Raw genomic sequence first — 26,820 nt, 5'->3', positions numbered from 1 at the left:
GTGTGCCTACAGCTTGATGAAGGTGAGCCGTTTGCCAAACTGGTGGTGGACATGGGAGAGAAAGCTGCCGAATTCAGAGCCAAAGGTTACCTGGCCCTCGGCCTGGTCTACAGCCTCAAGGCTACTGATGGTAAATGCAAACATACACCATACACCATACACCACACACACACACACACACACACACACACACACACACACACACACACACACACACACACACACACACACACACACACACACACACACTGACATGTCTCAGCCACCACAGTCACATTTACAGGCTCTATAACAAACATGTGTTCCTGTACACACAGTGCTGTGCAGGGTGAGACTCCATAATCCTCTTCTGCACTTCGGTTCTGAATGGCTCTAGGTTCTGCAGAACTAGCTCTCTGAATACAGTATGTGTGGTTCCAAAGGTGATTTGTGATGTGTCCCTCTCTGTCCTTTAGCTTCGTTGCGGGGGATGCAGGAGGAGTATCAGAAGAAGGCCCTGAGTGCTTTTCAGAGGTATGACTCCTAAAAACGGCATCTGTCCATTACTTAAGCTCTTCTATCATTTATACCTTGTGTCCTTTTCTTTGTTCCTTATATTTGTTCCTTCTGTCTCTTTGATTGGGGCCCAGAGCTCAGAGTTTGTCACCAACGGACCACTTGGCTGCTTTTTACCTGTCCCTACAGTTGGCTGTGTCCCGACAGGTGAGCGCTAACCTTGTTTACTGTTTGTCTCCCCGAGTTCCCTGTTGTTGCACACTGATTGTCTGTCACCCCTGCACTGCCTTTCCTCGCTTTTGTTCTTTCACTCTGTTCATAGCCACGACTTTGGCTCCCTTTGGTTCCTTTTTACGTCTCCATTCTGTTTTGTCTGTCTGTCTCTCTCCTCTCTCTCTCTCTCTCTCTCTCTCTCTCTCTCTCTCTTGCTGTCTGTCTTTCTCTGTCTCTCTTTTTTTCTCTCTCTCTCTATATGTATCTTCCTCGTTTTCTCTCATTCCCCTGTGTCCCGTCGTTGAAATGTCAGGAACATCTCGAAGTCGCTGACGAAAAATCGCAGCATGTCATCATATACTCTGTGGGGCCGTCTCCATGGCGACAGAGCACTCCAAAGCAGGGAGGCGTTAAGGGACTTGGGGTTTGAGGTGGGGGGGGGTGGTGGGGGCGGCAGGACAATATGATGATCTCAAACTGGAATTAATATCCCAAAGTCAAACTGCCACAAAAACACAAAAAACAGTCAGAGAGAGGAGGGATTGAATGTCAGGGCAGGATTAGGCAAGAGTTGGCGAGTCACTGCGGTCACTGCGGTCACTGCGACGCAGCCGGCGATAGCATCTCCTAATAACCACACAGGGAGGTCTGAGTTTGCCACAACCACTGGGACTTGTGTTGACATTTGTGTTGATGAGCCTGAATATTCAATAACAAACATTGTATGTGTGTGTGTGTGTGTGCCTATTGTGTGTGGTCGTGTGTCACACTATCACTCTGTCTGCATGCATGTTGCTACACACATGTATGGGTGTGTATGCGTGCTTTGGGTGTCAAATGTGTTGTGTGGCTCTGTGTTCATTATTTTTTGTGTTTGTGTTTTTGTGTATGTTTATGTGTACCTGTGTGTGTGTGTGTGTGTGTGTGTGTATGTGTGTCTGTCTGTGTCTGTGTATCTGTCTCTCTGCTTTTTTGTGTGTGTTTGCACCTGTGTGTTTGCACGTCTATGTTTTTGTGTGTGTGTGTGCGCGTGTGTGTGTGTGCGCATGTGTGTGTGCGCGTGTGTGTGTGTGTGTGTGTGTGCTGCGTGTGCGTGTGCGTGTGTGTGTGTGTGTGTGCGTGCAGATTCCTGAGGCGCTGGGTTACGTGCGGCAGGCGCTGCAGCTGCAGGGGGACGACGTCCACTCACTGCACCTCTTGGCCCTGCTGCTGTCGGCGCAGAAGCAAAGCACTACCGAGCAGCTCAACATCATCGAAGATGGCAGCCCACCCTGAGTACCCTGAGAACCTGCAGCAAACACACACACACACACACACACACACACACACACACACGCTGCAGTCTGCAGTCACACCTCTCTCAACATTGCTAGCTTAAGTCCTCTGCCAGTGCTGGACACATTATAAAGTGTTTAATGGAAATAGGGGGGGAATGCACCCATCACAGTTATACTTGTCACTGCATCATGATTCAGACTTTATTTTTTATAGGGCCTTTTGTTCAGAGTAGCAATGCACGGTGCTTAACAGCAATTCTGTACCCATGCTATTGCTCGCTAGCCTGGCTATTGTCAGACCTCATCTCATTGAGATGGGGTCTGGGAACTAGACATTAATTTTCTCGCATTTGAAAATTCATTTTTCTCGCATGGTTTACGAATGCCCAGAGCCGTTTATTGGGCTTTGAATGTCTATCAAATCGTCTGTGCGTAGCTCATAACGGGCCGATTATGTGTCGTCATCGTCTTGCTGCCCTCCCTCCGTTCTGTGATTGGTTCCTTCGTTGAGGTGAAAACGAAGTCCATAGAATCCAGGCTGCCTAGCAGCGTGAATAAAATTGCGCGCGTAAGGCAGCATGGGAAAACCCAGGCTAATTGCTCGCAGCTATCCCCGCAAATATCTCAGGTTCTAGTTCCTGCCTATAATGCTAACCAATCACAGTTTCCATCAGCACTTTTGACAACCTCCATTAGTAGCACACCATCTGCTGACCACAGCATCATCCTCAACTAGCCTAACCCCGCTGTCAACCATGTCATATGAAACTGGGTACCAACGTACATTCCCGAACTACTGTTCCAGCCAATCACAATTTCACCTCATTCTCAACCACTATCATATCCAAAGCTGCCTTCAACTAAATCTCAACCTCAATGACACTGTGTACATCTTCAAATGCTTGTTGAGCCACATTCTTCAGCATATGCGACTAAATCTCAAACTTAAATGGCTGACCAAATAAGTGCCATTCTTCTATCCATTCCTTCAATTAACATCCGTACATCCATCTGTGTCCCATTCAACCACATCACACACCCTGAGGCTCATCTCCCAACAAACCTATTACACCTAATAGGACCTGAATCGAATCATCTCACAACATCCACCACCATGTTGTGTTCGTTCAAGATGATGCACAGGGAAAACACAGTGACTTCTTTAGCCTGCACGGCATCTGCAGCACACCAGATGAAGCTCTGCATAATTAAAAGTCAAACAGTATCAGCCAGCGACTATAAAATACAAGGACTCCAGCTCTCTGAGATGAGATGCTTCTAATAAAATAGAGACGATATGAAGCGATAGGACGGCACTGGCAGCGAGATGCAGACTGACCAATAACAGGCTGGAGAATTCATTGGCCAATCCCATGTGTCCAAAGCAGTAGAGTACACACCGACACACACACACACACACACTCTCTCACACATGCGCACATGTGCGTGCATGCACACACACACACACACACACACACAAACACTTTATCTGTCTACCTCTTAGTCCTCGTGCAGGGCCCGTAGCAGACCATCCCAAGCTGCCTTGCAACATTTCATCAGTGTGTTTGTGTTTGCCCTGGCGAGGGCATTAGAAAGGGCCGGCAGCTGGCATATTTAATTAGAGGAGAGAGTGGATGGAAATGTGGGCACAGCAGAGCAATGGGCACGCACCGCGCTGGCAGACCACTTCATTAGTGTTGGCACCAGAGCGTTCTAGCGTACAATTTGCCCGCAACTCCTTCTCCATCTCTCCCTCTCTCTCTCTCTCTCTCTCTCTCTCTCTCTCTCTCTCTCTCTTCTCTCTCTCTCTCTCTCTCCTTCTCTCTCTCTCTCTCTCTCTCTCTCTCTCTGTGTGTCTCCCTCTTTCTGTATCTTCACTTTTTACCCCTCCCCTTGCCCCGTCTTGTATCATGCAGTTACTTTATGCACAGGCATGCTAACACACATGCACACATACACAAACATGCACACACACACACACACACACACACACACACACACATACCCATAAAACCAGACATGAGCACAGATGCACACACACTCCTTCATGTTATCCAGGCAGCCATGACTTTGCATAGCCAGAAGATAGCTCTGCCTCTCTCCCGCTCCTACCCTATTTTTCCTAATTATCTCTCTGCTCTGTTTGTTTGCTTTTTCCTATATTCTGATATATTTAAATGTTATCGTCCCTTAGGGCCGCACAACGTGTGTGTGTGTGTGTGTGTGTGTGTGTGTGTGTGTGTGTGTGTGTGTGTGTGTGTGTGTGTGTGTGTGTGTGTGTGCGCGCGCGTGCTTGTGTGTTTCTGTTTCTATGATGTTGCTCTGTGTGTATGCCTCAGCGACTTATGTAACATGAAAAAGAACAAGATTTTTTTTCTTTTCTGCCCTGCCTCCCTTCTCTGTGATTGCACCCAGTTTTACTGTTAGCATGATTGAGCTTCATTCTTCCCTGAGGGAGGAAGTGTGCCCACTATCTGCTGTATGTGTGTTTGTGCGTGTGTGTGTGTGTGTGTGTGTCTGTATGCTTGCGCTGCATATAAAACTCATTTACTTAAAATGCCAGTGTGACTTAAGCCAATATTCACAATTGTACATTTTCTTCTGTAGATGATGGAACGTCTACCATCCCACCCCATCCCCCAGTGTGCACATAGAAACACACTCACTTGTACACACACACACACGTATAGATACATACTGTACACTGAAGAGAAGTAATAGTCTTTCTCTAGGCTGCCCTTCACACCCATACACACACACACACACACACACACACACACACACGTATAGATACATACTGTACACTGAAGAGAAGTAATAGTCTTTCTCTAGGCTGCCCTTCACACCCATACACACACACACACACACACACACACACACACACACACACACACACACACACACACACACACGTATAGATACATACACTGAAGAGGAGTAATGGTCTTTCTCTAGGCTGCCCTAAGGGAATGTACGTACATCAGGATGGGTTGCTAATGGGATGTCAGTGATGTGAATGAAGCAGGCTCATACCTTCATTCTACTGTACTACAGCCACACACACACATACACACACATATACACACACAGATATATGTACAGGGAGGCTTCCATAGGCAGATTTATTCATTTGCCCTAAGTCTAAGTAACAGAGGATGGTTGAGCTGCTCATCTGAATTCTTTCCCCTATCCCTTCCCCTCATGCTTGCTGTGGCTTCCCTCTCTCTATCTGACTGACTGAACATCCATGTTGTTGTGTGCCCCCGGCTCCTCTCTCTCTCTCTCTCTCTCTCTCTCTCTCTCTCTCTCTGTCTCTCTCTTCCCTACCCTGCTTTGAAGTGCTTTGCCACTTCTGCTCCTGCTGCTGCTGCACCCACCCTTCACTGCTCCACTGCCTGTGCACTGGAGAGAGAGAGAGAGACTCTGTGTGTGTGTGTGTGTGTGTGTGTGTGTGTGTGTGCATGCGTGTGGTGTGCACATGAGCTGAGGGTGCTCATTGAGTTGAGGAGTTTATTTTGTGTTATTCTGTGCACACGCTCAGTGAGACAGGAGAAATCACCATGGCGAGGGGAGTGGGGGATGAAAAGACTAGAGAGAGAGAGAGAGAGAGAGAGAGAAAGAGGGGGTGAAGCAAGGGTTGAAAGGATAAAATGAAGTGGAATGAGAGAAAATAAAGAGGGAGAGAGGATACTATGAGAGAAAAGGATAGAAGAGGATGATAGTAGAGAGAGAGAGAGCCAAGCAGACATTCAGATTAGAAATAAACAGCTTAGGTGTCTCCTTCATAAACTGGTGCAGCAGCGGCGTTGGCCTGGAGATGTGGGTGCCTGTTTACTGTCTTTAATAGAACACTTAATTAGCCGTCCTGCTGATCAGACCCACGTTTGGGTCCTGCTGCGCCTCAGAAGGAGCGAGGAGATGGAGAACGACAAAGGCAGAGGAAATAATTAGGAAGACTTGCTCAGAGAAAAAGAGAGAGAGCTGGGTGGAGTAGAGATGAAACTGCATAACTGCATAAGAGAAAGGCACGTGCTGAATGATGGAGGCATGTTGGTCAGCATATTTGGAGGGAAGATGGGGAAAGGAATGTGACTTAGTTTTTAAAAAAGCCTTCTGTGTGTGTGTGTGTGTGTGTGTGTGTGTGTGTGTCTCCATATAATTGTCTGTACTTGTACTTTCAAATGTAACATGTTTGAATCATATATGAGCACATGTATACTGCACCAGACAAATTTGTGTCATTATGTATACTTCTTTGAAGCTGGAGGAATGAAATGTGTATGTTATGTGTGTGTGTGTGTGTGGTGTTCCCAAAGTGAAGCTGGAGAAAGTAAATGTTGTGTGTGTGTGGTGTGTCCTCAGCCTGCTGTTTACTAAGGTGAAGCTGGAGGCCCTGTGTCGAGGGCCTGAGGACGCGCTGCTCACCTGCAAACACATGCTGCAGATCTGGAAATCCTGTTACAACCTCACCAACCCCAGGTAACCCCACCACACACACACACACACACTCCTGCAGAGAACACAGCCCTTACCAAACCTAGAAAACCTCAACAGGCAAAGCCTAGGCATACTATAAAGCATCTCTCTGGTATAGTTCCGTAAACACAACACTATAGGGCTCTCTTTACAACCTCCATACAGAGCCACTCTCGCCAGTTCATGCTCCATTTAGCAAATAGTACACTCGAGTGAAATGCCAAATCCCTTTGGCCACACCCTTTCACTATTCTTGAAACCTTGGCCCTTTCAGCATACTACTAGAAGACTGCATGGTCCTTCGAGCAGGATCAGAACAGGTCCCTAATATTCTGATACTTACAGCAGGTCTTCTCAAATAGCCAGACAGGTTTTGCCGACCCTTCAGACCCCCCTCCCTCTTGTTATTCTCCTGTCCTGTCACACACACACGGCCTGGGAGGCCAGCAGGAGCAGCAGCAGCCGCCATAGGCGCGAGCCGCTCTCATCAATCTTGTCTATCTCTCATTAAGCTCGCTAACACCGTTCCAGGGAGACCAATTAGTGTCTGGACTTTTCACCCAGCCCGTTCCCAGTCAGTCAGACAGCCACCCTCATGTGGTGCTGTTTTTTCCGCTTTAGCTTTTCTTGTTGTTTATTTGTTTTTGTCCTTTCCTGTTACCCTGCAGTGCATTATTCAGTGTGTCAATCACCAGAGACTCAGCCTGTGCTTGCATCGAGTGTGTGTGCGCGCGCGTGTGTGTGTGTGTTTGTGTTTGAGTGCACACATCCCATTCCTGCTAAAAAGGCCAGAGTGATGAGGGATGACGTCTGTCATTCTCTGAGAGAGATTTTAATCCACTTAATATCATCATGGAGACACGATAACAGTCTTCACAAATATGCTAGTGGCATTGCTTTGTCACTCAAGTTTTCACACATACTGTACAAGAACACTTACCCTGATCTTTCATCAATCTGCTCAAAGTTACCGTGGTCTGTAATCAACCTGCTTTCTCAAACATTTTAGTAATGGTAATTGTAGTCTATCTATGTTCGATTGGCATTTGTGATTATTGTTATTTTGTGAAATTTGTAAAAACCACCAGTGTCTGCCTTTAGTTTTCATGCTTAGAAATTGCAATGCAAGACGTTGTCTGGTACACTTTAGCAAAAGCTTCTCAAGACATACATTTTGGCAACTGCTTAATGCTAGGCTTGCAGTATTTCTGCCAAAAACTCCAATGTGTTTTGTGTACTATTGTGTTATTGGAATGATTTTTTGTTTGTCGTGTCTCTGAATCGCTGATACGAGTGTGTGCTGATGACGCTAACGTGGGGGATGCAGGCGAGAAGGTTGCTCCTGGTTTCATCAGGCTGGGTGGTGGTGTGACAGGATGTGACTCGACGGGCTGAGGAGAGAGGGTGTGGGGGGATGAGAGGGTTGTAAGGGAGATGGGACGGGGATGCTCATGCTGGAAGGCAGGGGTAGAATCAGAATTTTCATTGCCATTAAAATCAAAATCTGATGTAATTTTTATCCTCTCTGATTTTGTGCGTGTGTGTGTGCATGCGTTTGCGTGTGTGTGTGTGTGTGTGTGTGTGTGTGTGTGTGTGTGTGAGATCAGTGACTCAGGCCGGGGTAGCAGTCTGCTGGATCGAGCCATGGCAGACCGGAGGCAGCTGAATGCCATGACTCTGCCTGACTTCAGTGACCCTGAGACAGGTAGGAGAACCCCTTCACGTATGACCACATGGAGACTCTTTACAGCAAGTCAGAGGAATTCTTTCTTCCTTTGTTTGTTCTACCATGGCAACAGTGTCAAGGAAAATTGCTCAATGTTTCCTTTGCCTCAGTATCTCCAGCCTGACCTGAAATCACATCCATGTTGAACATCAATGAGGAACAAATGTGAATTTATTTTCAGCACCTTAAGGCATGAATGTGTTGAATACATTGTTGTGCATGAATGTGTTGAACACATTGATGTGTTTTTCAGTTCAGTTTAATTCTACCTGGAGTTGCACAGTTGGGTGAGATGAGCTTGGAGTTTTCCATTTGCAGGTTGATCAGTAAAAGCCATGTATGCCATTTATGAGACCTTGTGGTGACACAACCATGCTCATGCAGAAATTACAGCGAAGAATGAAAGATTTTGCTGCAGCAGTAAAATGTAACAGACCCTGATGCGACTCCAATGAAGCGCTAAATGATGTGGAAGAGGCTTGCGTGTATTAAATGTCACCATAATCAATCATGGACAGGGAGGTGAGCTGATTATCTCCCCCATACAACCCCAAAGTGGAAATTTCCTGTTGGGTGTGCATTTTGCAGAATGCATGTCTATGCAATAACCATGAAAAAAAATCGTTCTTTTCAAATAATATAATGTTTTTCTGATTTTGTAACCAGTATGACATAAAAGCAGCTAAAAATACCTAGATGTCATGTTTTCAATATCCTTAAACTAGCATGTGACTAATATGGCATTTATGACCAAATCATATGTTACGATTATTATGAAATGTGCAGTACCAAAGATATATATGGTATAAATATAAGGTATATAGAACCTCATAACTTGGGGATGGTATTTGGTGTCATTTTAGTTGAATAACTATTTCATTGTGCAGTTGTACAGGTTAATAACTACACAGAGTGTTTTTGTCCAAGGAAATTGTACACATCTGATGATGAATCACAAGTCCTCATTCCTCTTTCCCTCTGTCACTTTAGCACTGACATTTCTTTTCCCCATAAGTGGCTTTCTAGTACCTTGTGCCTTTCTAAGGGGGGGTTATGTGTGTGAGTGAGAGAGAGAGAGAGAGAGAGAGAGAACGAATGTGTATATGTATTTGCAAACTTCCTTCAACTGTTTTTATTTTTATGTTTACAGCCTCTGGTTCCACTTCCTCTTTCTCGAGTGCGGAGACCCCCTCTCCCCTCTTCCTCCTTCCCTCTCTCTATCACGCTCCCCCTGCTCCTCCCTATCTTCCCTCCCCCACTAAGAGTGACTCCACACTCAAGTCTGGCAGCGTGGCTTTCTGTGACCACGCCCCTCACCGGCGACTCTCCACCTTCAGTAACACACCACGGCCTGCACGCGTGTGTGTGTGTGTGTGTGTGCCTGATTTAAGAGTGTGTATGCGTGAGGCATTGCGTGACACAACTGTCACTGACCAAGCCCATGCTTTTAACTCACTGCATGGCTTGTAGAGTCCCCCCTCCCTTCTCCAAACTTTGCCAGCCTGTATAAAGCCCCGTTCAGACTGCAAGCGACTAGCGGTAAAAGACCATGACCATGTGATGTTCACATAATTCAGCCATTACAGGCGAAATGGCCATGGGCGAGGTGAAACATCAAGTGACGGGAGATGAGCAAATTGCCATTATATGTGAACGGGCCTTAAGGCTCTATGCACATAGCTAGTTAGACCAGTCAACTAACCCAAATGGTAGCCTATTCTAAATGGCATGAGTTCATGTTTGTTTAGACAGGAACATTTTTGGTTTGGAAGCTTGGCCCTCAGTCAGAATATGCAATCAAGTAATTATGCAGCACATGTCCTTGTGTGCCCATTGGCCACAGAGAGTACTACACAGATTTGGTGTGTGCATGTGCGTGTACAACATAGCTGGTAGCTGGTGGACTGTTTGCATGATCATACAGTTAACTGCTAGACTGAGCCTCCTCTGTTGGAGTGAGTGTCTGTTTACAAGTCAAAGCAATTCTGTCAAAACATCATAAGATATGAGTGAGAAAAAGAGAAAGGGATGAGAGAGAGAGAGAGAGAGAGATGGACAAAGAACGAGAGGAATGATGTATGAGACTAGAGAGATAAGACTGTGTCTGAGACAGGGCTGTGCAGAAAATGTGACGACGGAAGAGAATTCACTGGTGCTGGTGTATGAAGAAGAAGAAGGGGGATATAAAACGAAGCAGAAAAGAGGTGAGAGAGAGAGAGAGAGAGAGAGAGAGGAAGAGAAAAGATGAAGCTCGTCTGTTGTGAGCAAGTAATGAGGGCAGAGATGGAGCGAGAAAGAGAGATCTGCAAGAGCTAAAGTGTGAACGCAACGAGAAGAAAGAGAGATGTGGGATGCTGTTGAAGTGTGTGTGTGTGAGAGAGAGAGAGAGAGCGTTAGAGGGCTAGGACCGAGGGGAGAGAGAGTGAGGAGAGAGAGAGAGAGAGACTTTAAGAGTGAAAGTACAGAGAGAAAAGAAAAAGAGAAAGAGCCCCTGGAGGTTGACATTAAGCCTCTAATCTGCCAGAGTGGCCGGCTTATGAAGAAGCAGGAACTGAAAGAGAGAGGGAGCTAGAGGGAGGGATAGAGAGGGGGATAGGGGAGAGAGAGAGGGAGCTAGAGGGAGGGATAGAGAGGGGGGGGTAGGGGAGAGAGAGAGAGGGAGAGGGGAAGAGAAAGAAAGGCTGATGAAAGGAGTGACGTTTGGTATCAGAGTTTGCGCGTGAGAGCAGAGGCTCACTCTCACATTCCCGATGACTGCTCGGCTCTCTTATCGCCTGGCTCCAAACAGAAGCATGGAGAAGCGGGGGGGAGTGAGGCCCCCTAAAAACCAGCGACAAAAAGATGGAGCGATACGCCCCTCCTCGGAATTTAAGGGCTCAAAGAAACACGCCCACACACACACACACACACACACACACACACACACACACACACATTTGTGTGTGTGACATTACCTTACCGCTTGCCTCTTCTTTTATTCCCAGTAAAGTCACAATGAGACTGGGTTTGAGACAAACACCCCATGCCATGGTTGCCTCCCCTTCACTTTGTAGACGGATCTGTGTTGATAAACAATTTCTGCTATGCATACTACTCTTCCTTCATTTTTCTTCTATCCCTTCTTCTATCCCTTCTTCTATTCTCCATGGAGGCCTTTGAATCCAGACTGTGCTATCCTGGTGTGTTGTCTCTTAAGTCACCTATACAGTCGTCTTCTGTTTCTATTGTAATCGAGTTCCCTTAGAGAGTCGGTGCCTTGACAACTTTCTCTCAGTGAGAGTTCTTTGTGTCTAGCTACCCGTGGAGTTCTGAGCACTTTCCATGCTTTCTTTGTGGGCATACAGTTTGTGAAGTGGACAGAGATCTCCACATTATGGAGAGTAATGGTGATGGATCAAAAACATGCAGCCTCCTGCGGTTTTTGATCCAACTGTTTTGGTCTGGGTTTAGCCAGTTTTGTTGTCTTGGTAATGTTTTGTAGATTTTTTTGTAGATGAAAGTAAGATGAGATGTCTTGCTGTATTCCATTGTTATTTGTATCCCTTCTTTCTCACAGTTCTTTTGTTTTATTTTTATTTCCCATGACTTAAAATTTTAGATTTGATTTCATTTTTTCTCTTTTTTGTATATTTTTGTTTCAATTTCAAATGCAACCTTCCAGAGGCCTACATGCATGGTTTTAACACCGTTATATCAGGTTGTAAGTAGCCCTCTCCTTCACTCAGCTTCTCGTTCTTTCTCTCTTTCTATCTCTCTTTCTCTGTTTCACTCTCTCTGTTCCCCATCTTCTTGGCCTGGCTTCTTTGCTGGCTTACTCCGCCACCTGTCTATTCTCACTCACACACACACACACACACACACACACACACACGCTCCACTGCCATGTGTGAAGCAGCAGGCGCTCTCTACGCTTTTTGTTTTTCTCTTATCTTATCTCCTCTCTTTGCCTTTTCTCTCCTTCATTGCTCTCATCTTGGGCCTGCGTTGTTTGGCCACACTGAGCTCTGACTGCAGTTTGGCCGGCCCGAGCATCTCAATAATTGAACAGGGCATATTATATCTCCATTCATTCATCACTCGGGCCTATTCATCCCTTCCATCCACCCGTCAATCCACATCATCTGTCCCCCACCTCCACCTCTCATCCATCCACCCGTCCTCTGTCGGGGCCACGGGGCCCGGCGGCTCCAGACTGGAACATGTTTGGGTTGCCATCGCCGTGACGCGCATTGTTTTGGCGAGTCGTGGGCGGACGTGAGGAGAGGAGGCTCTCTGGTTGGCCCCCAGCTCTCGTTTGGGGGCCAGGTGGCGGGTTACAGCGGCTTTTGTCTTCCCCGGGGCGGCTCAGGTTTAAAGTGGCTATTTATAGGGGCCCACTGAAGCGGGCCCCGGGGCCGAAACAGGAGCACGAGGCCTATTTTTGAGTATGTCAGAGGTCCCTGACATTCTACACTGGCCGCAACCATCATGCGTGAGCATGAAAGCAAGGATTGAATACCCCTTACATGCATCATTTACATTGGCTCTGTAGTCAAACCTCATGTTTTTTTGTTTCCAAGAATGGTGCTAGTGTGTCTGTGTCTGTGTCTGTGCCAGTGTCTGTGTGTGTTGTTTGTGTCTGTGTGTGTTCGGACAGAGAGCCACGGTGATCAAGAGCACCGTCTTAGAGCAGCCATCCTTTAGTTGTACTGATGCTTGAATGCCCGTTTGGCTGCAGAACCTGAACACATTGGAGGTCTTTGTACTTTTATATGAAGTCAGGGGTCAATTTCAATTTCTGTCAGACTGCAAATTGCACAATGATGACTGTGTTATTTAAAATATGTTTGAAGAACAAGACATAACCTCTCCCTATAGGGTTAGACCTTTTCCCATCACTGCTCTGAGATACATCTTCTAACCTTAACATTCAGGAATAGTCAGCAGTAGGGTAGTGTGGAGTTGTCAGCTGCAGCTTATTCAGCAGTGTGAGCATTAGCCATGTGTGTAAAATATGGTCTTTATGTCTACCTGTGGGTCTGCAGCAGCTCCCCTCAGAAAGTCCTGCTGCCTCCTGCTGCAGCTGCAGTTAAAACTGAAGCTGCGTCACATTCCCCTCAGGGAGACTTACCGCCACCCGCGTTACCGTGGCGATGCCGAGACTGGAGTGCCGAGCTGTGCATCAAGCTCGGCAGGTGACGACAGTGTCGGGGGTTCCTGCGTGGGGAGGTTTGTCGATACGGGCTTTTAGATTCCTATAAGCCTTGGCGTCGCTCAATAACCACTGCCCCCAGAAGCTTTCAGACAGAGAAAAAGAACTCTGTTTTTATTTATTTATTTTCAAACTTTCTTGTTTGTGCCTGACTAGTCCTGCAGCTCATGTGGACTTCAGGGCAGTATCGACTGCAGCAGCAGCGCATCTAAAGGCTGCATCGGTGCCTCAGGTGTGGGCACTTCTAATGTGAGTTAAATGCAGCACTTCACACTCGGCTTGGCAGAAGACAAACATCTAGACCAGTCAGACATCCTCGCCATAAAGTTACGGCAGGTCAGCCAACCAGTGCTGCTTTCAATCCAGCTCCAAGTCTCTTAACCTCAGTGTCAGTGGTGTGCTGTAGAAAGGCATGTCTTCATGTGTACCATCGAGTACTTTCGCCACTTGGTCCCCTGAAACCAGGATGCTCTAGAATGTTCCAGGGTAGAATGTTCCAGGATGCTCTAGAATGTTCCAGGGTGAGCCATGTAAAAAAAAAACAGGCAACACTTTTTATGGACTGAAGAGAGCAATGTTTCATTAGCCTGGCGAGCCAGACCCACATTAAAATGTAGGGTCTGGGCACTCACCGTTCGCAGTGCTCAGTCGAGGGCGGGATAATCAGTTGTCTTTCAAATTCCCTCTGCTTAATGGGACAAAATAGGATATTTGTTTTCAAGTAGCAGGGGAATTCAAGCCAAACCGTTGCAACTCTGCCATCAATCATTATGTTAAGCCCCCAAGCGCGACTCTATACGATTTCAATGTCCTGATTAAGTTTCGATTTCTGGAGCTCACAAGCCAACAGAGAGTTGCTAGACTAGCCCTGGCAGCAAATGTAATTTGCTGCAGCTAAGCTTGGCGATCTAGATTTCTAGGCTAATGTTTCATAGCCGTGGAGTTAGTTCCTGGTCAGTAAGGGCTTATTGTGGTTTGTCTTAGTGTAAAATATGGTGGAGATGAAAGTAGTGTAGATATGTATTTTTTCAAATATGAGGGTCTCATGTTTGTGTGTGTGTGTTTGTGTATGCGTGTGCGCACACACATATGTGTGTGATTGAAAGGAATCTTTACATATTAAAATCATATTTTTATTTTCTTCTTAAATTAATCACAAAGCCCTCCCTCTCTGCAAAGACATGCACCCCATCATAGGCCCCAGCTGAGCTGAGCTAAGCGCTTCAGAGCTTCTGCAGTCCTAAGCCTTTGGACTGAAACCCACTGGTACTTCATAACCTATAGCAGTCTATGAGGAACGTCTGCATGGATACCTGAATTGAATTCTAAAGTAGGCCCTTATGGCCTATGTCAACAGAGGTGGTTATGAGCAGGACGCTTCTCCCTCTGTAGAGCTGGTCATGCAGACCCCATTACTCTTTTCAGATGGGGGAAAAATAATTGACATACATAACAGACATGACTACTGTGTTGGTGTAATGGCATATGACTAACTGTAATTGGGATGCATGTGTTGATAATACAGTTTAATCAGACTGACCCGTATGTTGCTGTAATCTGAGTGACACTGACATACAGACAGAAGCCCACTTAATGGTGCATAATGAAGTAACGTGCATCCAAAGTACAGCGCTTTGAAATATTTGAATATATTTTTGTAAGTATTTGAATATTTGTACTTTGGGAGCATTCGAATTGTGTGTGTGTGTGTGAGTGTATGTGTGTATGTGTGTGTTTTATTTGTGAGTGTGTTGTGAGTGTTATGTAGTGGTGTATTTTTTTCGGTGTGCCCTTGACATTATTCACCATCGGCCCCTTCTCCACAGCATAACGAGCCTCATTTATCAAGCCTGTAGACAAGCGTCAAAGCTGCAGCAGTTCTTTAATAAGGAATAAAGTGATCTAGCTAATAAAAATGTCAGACCTGAAGAGGTTTTATCTTTACTATTCGCTTCTTATTGCTTGATATATGAGGCCTGCTGTTCTTTTTATTTGGCATTTTCAGACGGTGCAGCTCATATCTTTTTTCTCCCCATCCCCCAACCCGGTTTTGTCTTTTTTTTCTCTCTCTCTCTCTCTCTCTCTCTCTCTCTCTCTCTCTCCTGCTCTGTCTCTCCTCTCCACCTGTCTCTCCTCTGCTCTTCCTCTACCTCCACCTTTTTGCTCTCGTCAGGTTCGGTGCACGCCACCTCCATCGCCGCGTCCAGGGTGGAACAGGCTCTCTCAGAGGTTGCCTCCTCCCTCCAGAGCAGCGCCCCTAAGCAGGGGCCCCTGCACCCCTGGATGACTTTGGCCCAGATCTGGATTCACGCAGGTAGGGCAGCCCCACGCAATCACACACACACACACACACACACACAAACACACACACCAACCCAGCCTCACTCACACATGTGGTGTCACTGTCAAGCAGGTTATTGGTCATTAGAATGATAAAGATGTATTAAGAGAAAAGAGCTAAAAGAAGGATGCAAAGACTGCCCACAAGGGAGAAAGTAACAATCTAAATGACCTCTTCAGCAAACAGACAGAGTGAATATTCAGGTACCCTCTAGGGAAAGTGCAGCCATGTTTTTCTTTGCCCCAGCTGTAAATGTACACACACACACACACTTATACCTCTTTAGCCCACCACTGTAAAACCTCCACTCATCCCAGACAGACCCACGCTCATTAGTGAACCCATATTAGCAGGGATTTCTTCACCACACACACACACACACCCGTGAGCCCTCGAAAGTCATGTACAGCCATTTATCAAGGGATCGATTGCAGATAGCGCAAAGATGAAAGAGGAAGAAGAGAAGGCTTGCCATGGAGGAGAGAGGGACGGAGAGAGAGAACAGGTAGAGGGAGGTGAAAAAGTGCACTATGAAGAGAGAGAGGGGAAATGTGAGCGGTGCTTACACAGCAAACGCAGCTCTTGCCAATGGGAGACTAGAGAGGAGTCCCCCCTCTGCCAGCTGGTCCTGACTGCCCACGCAGCGGCATGGCCCAACACATGGACACACACACACACACACACCCACGCGCACACACACACTAGCGCACATACACCCACACTCACACTGTTCCAGCCAGAAACAAAAGCACTCATAAACACTAACCCAGCCAAACACAGATAAACAAATACATGGATACACACACACACACACACACACACACACACACACACACACACACACACACACACACACACAGACACAGACACACAGACTACAAAAGTAGATGATCCCAGCCGAATAAAAGCTCTCATCAACTCCAGTCTAGTCCAGATAATAATAAAAAAAAAAAACAGACCACAAAAGTTAAAGTCTGCTTTATTGTCAATATCTTCACATGCCCAGACATACAAAGAGATCGAAATTACAATTCTCACTCTCCCACGGTGAAGACAAGACATATTTTACCAATTAAGTCCACAGACAAACTTAACATTCAAGTAAACAATAAATGAGTAAATAAGAAGGCACATACAATGAGAAGAAATAAGAGCAACAAAGTGGGTTGAAATTGTGCATAGACAGTCAATATAATGTCTGAGGTAGTTCTGTTTGACCTAAGTAAGCAAGTGGCATAGTGGTGCAAGTTATGTAAGAGCAGCAGAAGTGTTGTGTTTTCAGGACAACAACAACAAGTGTGCAAGTGTAAAAATGGAGTAGTGCAAGGCAGCCATTGTGGGTCCAAAGTCCAGGATGTTATGCAGCTGAGGGTGGAGGGGGAAGAGGGGGGAGAGAGTTCAGCATCCTAACAGCCTGGTGTATGAAGCTGTTGGTGAGTCTGGTGGTGCGGGAGCGCAGGCTTCTGTACCTCTTCCCAGAGGGCAGTAGATCAAACAAATTGCGGGTACAGCACAAGTGCAGACATAGAAAACACTAATTCAGAAATAAAAGCAAGTAAAAAAACTATTACATGTTTTGCATGTGTACATCCATCTACACTAACAGAGCAGCACAGGAAAAAAAGCAGTATTCTCAGCAAACAAAGACTGGCCCTGTGCTATTCTGGTGGCCTCCAGTTGAACTCTGAATAGCAGGGGACTGGCGTAGCATAGCTGCCTCCGTGTTTTTGTAAGATGATTCCAAGAAGAGTCACTGCAGTCTTGACCCTGGTTGTACATACAAAGGCTGTGACCCAGTCAACAGGCCAGCTTCCTGCTGAGTAACTGGAGATTCAAGTGTCTGCTCCACGACTTGTCGCGACCCTGACAAGCATTTGTCACAACAATCTGCTCAGTCCGACCTGAGTGTGTGTGTGTGTGTGTTTCACTAAATTCATCATCTAACTCTTCCATTCTTGAAAATGGCATACAGATGCATTGTGTACCAGAGATTATGTTTAACTGATTACCATTATACCTTTCTGATTTCTCTTCTGACTCACAAACACACACACACACCCATACACACACACACACACACACACACACACACACATACACACACACACACACAACACCCCTTTCCTCTCTTTATATATGCAATTGCTTATGCCAGGTCTCACCTGCCTCACCCCTTCTCTCTCTCTCTCTCTCTCTCTCTCTCGCCTTCCCTCTCTCTCCCCCTCTCTCTCTCCCTCTCTCTCTTTCTCCCTCTCCCTCTCTCTGTGTCTCTAGCGGAGGTGTACGTTGGCATGGGGAAGCCGGCGGAGGCCACGGCCTGCACACAGGAGGCTGCCAACCTGTTCCCCACCTCGCACCACGTGCTCTTCATGAAGGGCCAGGTGGCCGAGCTGCGGGGCAACATGGAGGAGGCCAAGCGCTGGTACGAGGAGGCCCTCTCCATCAGCCCCACGCACGTCAAGTCCATGCAGAGGCTGGTGAGGAGCATGCGCGCACACATACGCACACCGTTCACACACACACGCACACACACACACACACACACACACACAAACACAAACACAAACAAACAAACAAACATTCACATGCACACACGCACGCAAACACACACACACATACATGCACACACACACACACACACACACACACACATACACATACAAACATATACATACCTACAGTATCAGTCCCACTCATGTCAAGACCAGGCAGAGGCTGATAAGGAGCACAGTACACCTACACACACACACAACACACACACACACACACACTCTCAACACACAAATAAACACATATACGCTCTCCTTTAGCCGCACCCTTGTTAGCTGAGCAGATATGTACCAGGGTTGTGCACAACACATCAATGTCATGACCCTGCAAAGGCTGGTGAGGAGCACACACACACATGTACATATAGACACACAGACACACACACTTTGCGTGGTACACCTTGGGGATGAACTAATGGAGATTGCGAGTCAGGCCTTCTTGTCTAACATCATTGCCTGACCTCACAAATGCTCTTCTGACTCGCTCCAAAATCTTGCAGAAAGCCTTCCCAGAAGAGTGGGAGCAGTTCTAGCTATCCTATGCCTAGTGATTTAGAACGGGGTGTCATACTGTAGAAGGTCCTGTAGCTGTAATGGCCAAGTGTCCCAAAAAGTCTGGGTACTAAAGACAGCTAAGTTTGCACAGCAGACAGCAAACACATATCCAATGCCAAACATACATGCACACATACACATATGCATTCTCACACACACACACACACACACACACTGTCCATCTGCTGCTTCAATGTTAAGGTCACAGACACACATCCACACACTCCATCTGCCCAGGGCAACCCCCGTTATGATGCAAGGAGGCCAGCCAGTTCATCAGAGAGATGTGGACGAGTGTGTACCCGCCTGTGTGTGTGTGTGTGTGTGTGTGTGTGTGTGTGTGTGTGTGTGTCACTCCCTCCACCAGTGCACTGCCACACATGCCCACTCACACTGGCGAAAGGCAGCGCCTAGAATGCCAGCAGTCTTTTACATGCACGTGTGCACCATACACATACACAAACACAGATTATACCAGCACACACACAGGCACTGCCAGTGTTCATTCCCACATGTTGTGAAGCAAAAGCCTGGTCTCATCATCATCATTGACACACACACACACACACACACACACACACACACACACACACACACACACACACACACACTGGTGCTGGGCATTCTGAATCGCCCTCTCACAGATGTGACTCATTGCACAGATATTTGTAGAGGTTTCCAACACCCTCTCTCTCACATTCCCTCTCGCTCACTCTATTTCTCTCTCTCACACACACACACACACACACACACACACACACACACACACACACACGTGTGTGAATATATTTTTTTCTCACACCCATACACACAGACTGCCTTTCAAATTGCTAATTCAAACACTCTCTCTGACATACACAGTGGTTGATATGAACAAGGAGCTAGTGTGGAGCGTGGAGGGCTGGTTTGTGCTGGATAAGTGCTGTGTTTGAGGAGAGAGAATGAAAGGGAGGGGGAGGATAGGAAAAAGTGAGGAGTCCTCTCTCTCTCTCTCTCTCTCTCTCTCTCTCTCTCTCTCTCTCTCTCTCTCTCTCTCTCTCTCTCTCTGTGTGTGTTCTCTTCTTGCACTCTGCATCAAGGGGATTAGTCATTCTGCATATACAGCCTTTTTTAGACTGGCTATCTGTGTGTGTATGTTTAAGTGTGTGTGTGTGTGTGTTTAAGTGTGTGTGTGCGTGCTTGTGTGTGTAAGAGGGAGAGAGAGAGCATGTGTGTGAGGGGAGGGAGGGGGAAGCGAGGGAGGGAGGTTGAGATGGAGGAAAAGAGATGTGGGCAGGAGACAGTGGACATTTGGATGGTATCTGGACTCCACCACATTAACCGTGTTTATATTCGGCGTCCTATCTTTCATGTAGCAGACAGCCATCCAGCCACAGATGCACTCTGTGTCATAAGTGCTCTGTTCCTTGCGAGCTCTGTTCCTTGCGAACTACTTGATCTGTTGGAGTATGTTCAGCCAAAATATGTTTGTGCGAGTATGTATCGGGGCAGTTAGAGGGGAGTAGCAGTTCTAAGTGTTTGTGTTGGTGTCTTCACACTGCTGTTGTCCTATCTGTCGTGATGTTGCTGTTGTGGTGTTGTTATATATATATATATATATATATATATATATATATATGCATGTATATGTGCATGTATATGTATATATTGGTTATTATATATATATATTATATTATATATATATATATATTATTATATATATATATTGTTCTGTGTTGTGTATACGCATGTGGTATATTGTATTATTATATATATATATATATATATATATATATATATATATATATATATATATGTATATATATATATATATACACACACATACATAGGCGTTGTTTGTTCTGTGTCTTCATGGCGCGTCTGGGCTATCAGTGGCGTCTGTCTGGCGCGTTGAGTTTGCCAGTACACCGGGCATTACACACTGTGCTTAGCCGCTCTTCAGGACAGACAGGTGTAGGTGTAGGAAAGGTGTAGACTTTCACACTTCACATCCAGTTGGGAACAATGGAGCAGGAAGAGGAGGTGGAGGTGTGACCTCCACAGCTTGGGTGTTTAATCCTCTGCCTCTCCTGTCATTTTTTTTGTAATGTTCTCTTTTTTTCTTTCCCTCTCTCTTTTGCTGTCTCTCGCTGCCTTTTTGTCTCGGCCCCATGGGCACTCTTGACTTTGGAGGTCTACTGCTGTGTTTTCCTCCCCAAAGGGGCTGCCTGGATGCCTTGAAGGGCACCTCCAAAAGGCCTCGCTGGCTCTGTCCCTCTTAAGGGACCTGATGATGATGATGGTGTGTGTGTGCTTTCAAAAGGAAACATAATTAGAACAACCGCTCCATTAGAACAGAACACAACAAAAACACACACACACACACACACACACTGTACACACACTGCACACACACACAAACCCACACAAGCACTTCTATTGGCGTCTTTACCCAGCCAGCCAGCCAATCAGACACTCATCCTCCAGCCCTGCTTACGTCCTGATTGGAGACATCTGGCAGATGAGATGAAAGCAAGAAAGAAAGAAAGGGAGAGAGAGAGAGAGAGAGAGAGAGAGAGAGAGAAAGAATCCACCTCCCATCCACCCACACTTCTTTAGATAACAGCATGGTTAAAAAAAACAGCCACAGCCACGGACTCCCCCTGCCTCCCCTGTCTGTTGATATTTAGTGGTCCTGGGCGAACTGTATTTATTGTCTATTTCCTGGTCTCCCAGCAGGCCTGGCGTGGGTCTGCACGGCCGCGAGTCCCGCAGTCATACGCAGCCTTCCACATCGGTTTGTGTCAGCGTCGCCATGGCTGCCCACGTTCATATTCATGCGCTTTTGGCATCTCAGCATTAAGCCCAGTTGTCACATCTCATGAAGAGACGGCCTCCATGAGCAAGAGAGGGATGGAGAAAGAGGAAGGGTGGGAGAGAGGGATGGAGAGGGGGAGAGCAAAAGAAACATGCCCTACGGAGCAGAAAGAGATGTGTGTGAAGTGCAAATGGCCTCCGCTTCCATGAGAGTACAGTAAATTGTGTGTGTGTGTGTATGAGTGTGTGTACTCACGGCCCTGTGTTTTTTTCTAACATTGTTTGAATCTTGCGCACACACACACACACACACACACACACACACACACCCCTCTCTTATTACCATCTCTCCGTTGTGTCTCAGCTGTTGTCCATGAGCTGACACATTTACTGACTGCAAGCTGCACTTCCATGATCACATGCGCCTCAGAAGAAGAGATGAAGACGAGGGGAATTGTTTTAAGAGGCTGACCTTTAGTTGAAATAAATCGATGATGAAATGGATCAAAAGCAGGATTACAACGAGGGGTCCGTAACCCTTTAGTCAAGTCCAACTAGCTGATGTCTATCTCCAGCCCTTCTGCCTGTGCTCTGCTCTTGCGCCCTTTCTCTATCTCTCTCGCCCTTTCTCTTTATCTCTCACTTTTACTCTCTGTCTTCCGTCTTCATCTCTTTTTCACACTCCCTTTCTTTTGTCTCCGTCTCTGTTTTCTCTGTTTAAAGAGAAAAACTCTTTTCATAGATAATAGAAAAACAGATAATAGATTGTAGATAGATAGATAGATAGATAGATAGATAAATAGATACTTTATTGATCCCCAAAGGGGAAATTCAAGGTCTCAGTAGCATACAGACATCACACACAACATGCATTTACTGCATTTACAGCAGAAAAAGTAATGTAAGTATATAAATATAAAAAAAATAATGAGTTGATGTATCATTCATCAATGATACATTGATGCATTTAATGAAGTAATGTTCACCCTCTCTCCATCTTTCTCTTTCACTCTCTCCCTCTCCCCCCGGTCTCAGGGTGTGATCCTGCACCAGCTGCAGCGCTACAGCCTGGCGGAGAAGGTGCTGCGCGACGCGGTGCAGGTGAGCAGCACGGCGCACGAGGTGTGGAAGAGCCTGGGCGAGGTGCTGCAGGCGCAGGGCAACGCCGCCGCCGCTACCGAGTGCTTCCTGACCGCGCTCGAGCTGGAGGCCAGCAGCCCCGTGCTGCCCTTCACCATCATCCCGCGCACACTCTGACACACACACACACACACACACACACTCATGCAAATACACACACAAGCACACTGACAGACAAATGCAAATGCACATACACATGTTCTGACAGACAGACACACACACACACACACACACATTGTATACAGTACAGGTTCATAGTGCAACATGCAGAATGGTTCTACATAATTTGTGATTCATAACGCAACATAACGCACATACAGTTTTACATATGGTATAGGTTAATAAAACACGCACACAGCGCATAGTACTCTCACACACACACACACTAGATGATACAGATTACTGATTCAAAACACAATGCCCCCACATAGCGTTTTACACAAAACACCTTGATGACCCCACACAACAGAGTTCTTCAGAGACTGTAGTGGAGACACACATGCAGACAGCCATAACCTATAGCCACATACAAACACACACCTTCTAACCTCTCACCCTCCTGCTAGACGTAGACTCACCCATAGTCACACACAAACGAACACACACACACACGCACACGCACACACTCTGTCATGTACATTGCACATTGATGAAGTGCCACCACACACACTCCTCCAGCAAGCACCCGAGGGCCAGTGTGTGTCCAAGCCCCCATCCCCAATCAGGGTTTCCCCCATCATGTAATCGTCTCACTCATTGGCTTAATTATTGACCGGTGCTTGACCCTCAACTCCTTGAGGTCACCCACACAGAACACACAGCAGCCATTTCTCAATAGCATATACCCTCATAAACACTAATATACCTGAATTTACCGATACACACGCAGACACATACTTGCAGAGATAAAGCCAAACACAACACTCCATGTATGACGTCTGAATGCTGCAATCAGTGTCATGGCGACCAGTCCCATTCTCCACTGCTGTGACTGCATGGTGTGTGTGTGTGTGTTTTGTGTGTGTAAACAGCCAACCCCTTCGCACCCTCACACACAGATTACTAAAACACATTCAGACACACACACACACACTCCTTGACTTTTCTGGTGTCTCCTGTTGTCCCCTGAAGTACGCAAATTCAAGATGGAGAGTGAGTCAGTATAAACAGTTATGCAAGCGTCCAAATCAGGGAACTGGAGGTGTGTGTGTGTGTGTGTGTGTGTGTGTGTGTGTGTGGTTTTCTTTTCTGGTGGTCTGTGTGTACGTGGTGCCCAGAATGACCTGAATCAACTCATTATAGCCAACTGGGGTTACTGTGGACACACTGAAGAGTTGCCCCTTGTCTCATTCGCCTTTTTACTGGGGTGTGTGTCAGTTATCCCTGATGCTGATCATTCTATATATTTGTTTGTGTGTATGTCTTTGTTGTTGTTTTTTTGTTTGTTATTTGTGTGTGTGTGTGTGAGAGAGAGAGAGAGTGTGTAAAAGAAAGGTATGTGTTCCTGAGTATATTTCCTGTGCTGTAAACCTGCTACTGTCATTGAAGAGATGTACTTTTTTTTTTTTTTTTTTTTGAAATCCATAGTTTACAGAAAGAGAGTAATGGTCTTGAAAAGTCTGTGTATATGTTAGCCATGTCTCTTAGCAACCCGTCCTCATATGGAAAACTCCTCTTATGAATAGGCCATACAGAATACCTTTAAAACATCTTGTGTATTACTCTGTTGTAGCTAAAAGTAAACACAAACAAAATATTCTTCTCTATAAGTGTGTGTGTGTGTGTGTGTGTGTGTGTGTGTGTGTGTGTGTGTGTGTGTGTGTGTGTGTGTGTTTGTGTTTGTTTGTTTGTGTCTGTCCAATGATTGCAGACTTCGACCCCTTATAGCCTCATTTGTGTTTCTACTGCTCATGATGGTGGGTTGTAAAGTCCATAGCGTGACAGTGGTGTGCTGTCTGCCTCTCCTTTGTCAATCACGTGAAACCAATGGTCTGTCACAAAATGCAGTGATGGTAGGTTTAGCGCCTCTAAATCCATAGTAACAAAATCACATAAAGTGAATGCCAAAAAATATATTGATATTATTCTGTAAGCAAATGTTTTAAATTTTTTTCTCTGTTACATATATAAGTATAGCGTATATAGTTTTTTCACGTTTATTTTGATTTTTAAATGCAGATTATTATTTTGTGTTGATTTGATAGAACTGTTTTTGGTTGTTATTTTAGAAGATTAAAATATATTTTAAAATGGATGATGTTACCATGACGAACATGCAGTATGTTTGTTGTGAGAGAGCTTCTACTTGAAGTTCAGGGCTGTTTGAAGAGGTTGGGAGAAAAAAAAAAAAACATTATGGCACTGAAGATAATAATCAGTGTGTGGGGTGGGGGACATTTTTTCCCTCCTAAATCATTGTCACTGTCCTTGCATGGCCAGTACACTGAAACTTCCTTTCACTCACCCCACACACACACACACACACACACACACACATACACACACAGCCGAGTTCAACAGCTGACCTCAGCATCAGCAATCACCCCACGCAAAAGCAGTGTCTGTCATATGATGTCAATACAGAAAGAATGGAAGAGTGCAGGATTTGTTTTGTTTGTTCTGTTCAATAAAGATGGAGTGATGGTGGCAAATGTAAGTTGAAATAAAGAAAAGTATCATGGTACATCCTGAGTCTGGAGTATACGTTTTAGAAATACAACACATGAGAGCTGATGTGTGTTTTACATGGAAATGGTCCTGATATAACAGGACGACACTATCTGGAAGCATTATACATTCTGTGAAGAACTGTGGGACACTCATTTCTTACGGTTTGAGCTACTTATCTGAAGCAGTGGTCACCTAGTTATAAGGAATTTTATGAATGAAACCACATAATAGTGAACCCATTTGCTGCACAGCCTTGAGACCTCTTCCCTCATTCTGAAATGTTGCTGAATCAGAGATGATTGATATTCATGCTTGAAACTGGCACTGGCAAATTTCTCCAAACTTCTCCAAAGTCATTTTTCATAGCCACTTAACATAATTTTTGCCTCTATACTTGGTCAGTCACATTTCCTAGTACTAGCTATAGATAAATACCAATTTCTCTCTCTCTCTGCTTCTCTCTAATGAATTAAGTGGTATACCTGGTTTATGAGGCAATAAAATGCTCACAATCCAGAAGACACGGCCCTAAAATTCACGCCTTGCTAACGGGATTGTCTCATTCTCTAAGCCTCCCCTCTTTCATTTGAATAGGGCCAGGTCTTTACTGTCATGTCTGCAGAATATTAGTGTCCCGTTGGTGTCCCTCTACAGATTCTATACTATGACATACAACACTACACTGCGTTCCAAATTATTATGCAAATTAAATTTTTCTCAGATTTTCCTAAATAGTTGATGCAAATGACAGTCAGTATAATTTTTGAACAAACCTCCCAATGATAACAGTTTTTTTTTTCTTCAAAAATAAAAAAACTCAAAATGCACTGTTCCAAATTATTATGCACAACAGAGTTTCAAGACATTTTATAGGTTGTAAAGAACTAAAAACGGTCATTTGTTGAATTTGCAGCATTAGGAGGTGAGATAAATTAAATCAAAAGTTATTTCAATCAAAAACATCTTAACATGCCAAGTTACCTGTTAACATAGGACCCCTTCATTGATATCACTTTCACATTTCTTGTATCCATTGAACTTATGAGTTCTTGGAGAGTTTCTGCTTTAATGTCTTGGCAGAATAGCCTCCCAGAGCTGCCAAAATGTCAGAATAGTCTCCCAGAGCTGCTGCTTGGATGTGAACTGCCTCCCATCCTCATAGACCTTTTGCTTGATGATGCTCCAAAGGTTTTCAATAGGGTTCAGTTCAGGGGAAGATGGGGGCCACACCATGAGCTTCTCTCCTTTTATGCCCATAGCAGCCAATGACCCAGAGGTATTCTTTGCAGCATGAGATGGTGCATTGTCATGCATAAAGAGGATTTTGCTAAGGAAGGCACAGTTGTTTTTGTACCACGGTAAAAAGTGGTCAGTCAAAAACTCTACATACT

At 45.6% G+C, this 26,820-nt stretch overlaps 1 protein-coding gene across 1 annotated transcript in view; it reads left to right on the top strand.

Annotated features, from left to right (window-relative positions):
- The window catches only part of ttc7b (tetratricopeptide repeat domain 7B), a 47,264-nt gene extending 21,822 nt beyond the window's left edge, over positions 1–25,442 (top strand). The window contains 12 exon segments of the mRNA XM_048228217.1: positions 13–130; positions 456–513; positions 630–702; positions 1,834–1,968; positions 1,970–1,996; positions 4,055–4,059; positions 6,348–6,464; positions 8,069–8,166; positions 9,338–9,523; positions 15,552–15,692; positions 17,994–18,196; positions 22,655–25,442. Of these exon segments, the coding sequence (XP_048084174.1) occupies positions 13–130; positions 456–513; positions 630–702; positions 1,834–1,968; positions 1,970–1,996; positions 4,055–4,059; positions 6,348–6,464; positions 8,069–8,166; positions 9,338–9,523; positions 15,552–15,692; positions 17,994–18,196; positions 22,655–22,876 (1,383 nt within the window). The 3' untranslated portion in view covers positions 22,877–25,442.
- The last annotated feature ends 1,378 nt before the right edge of the window (positions 25,443–26,820 follow it).

Source organism: Alosa alosa, chromosome 19 (genome assembly GCF_017589495.1).
Source record: "Alosa alosa isolate M-15738 ecotype Scorff River chromosome 19, AALO_Geno_1.1, whole genome shotgun sequence".
Taxonomy (NCBI): Eukaryota; Metazoa; Chordata; class Actinopteri; order Clupeiformes; family Clupeidae; genus Alosa; species Alosa alosa.
The sequence above is the reverse complement of the archived record's forward strand: the minus strand, read 5'-3'. Positions and strand labels throughout refer to the sequence as shown.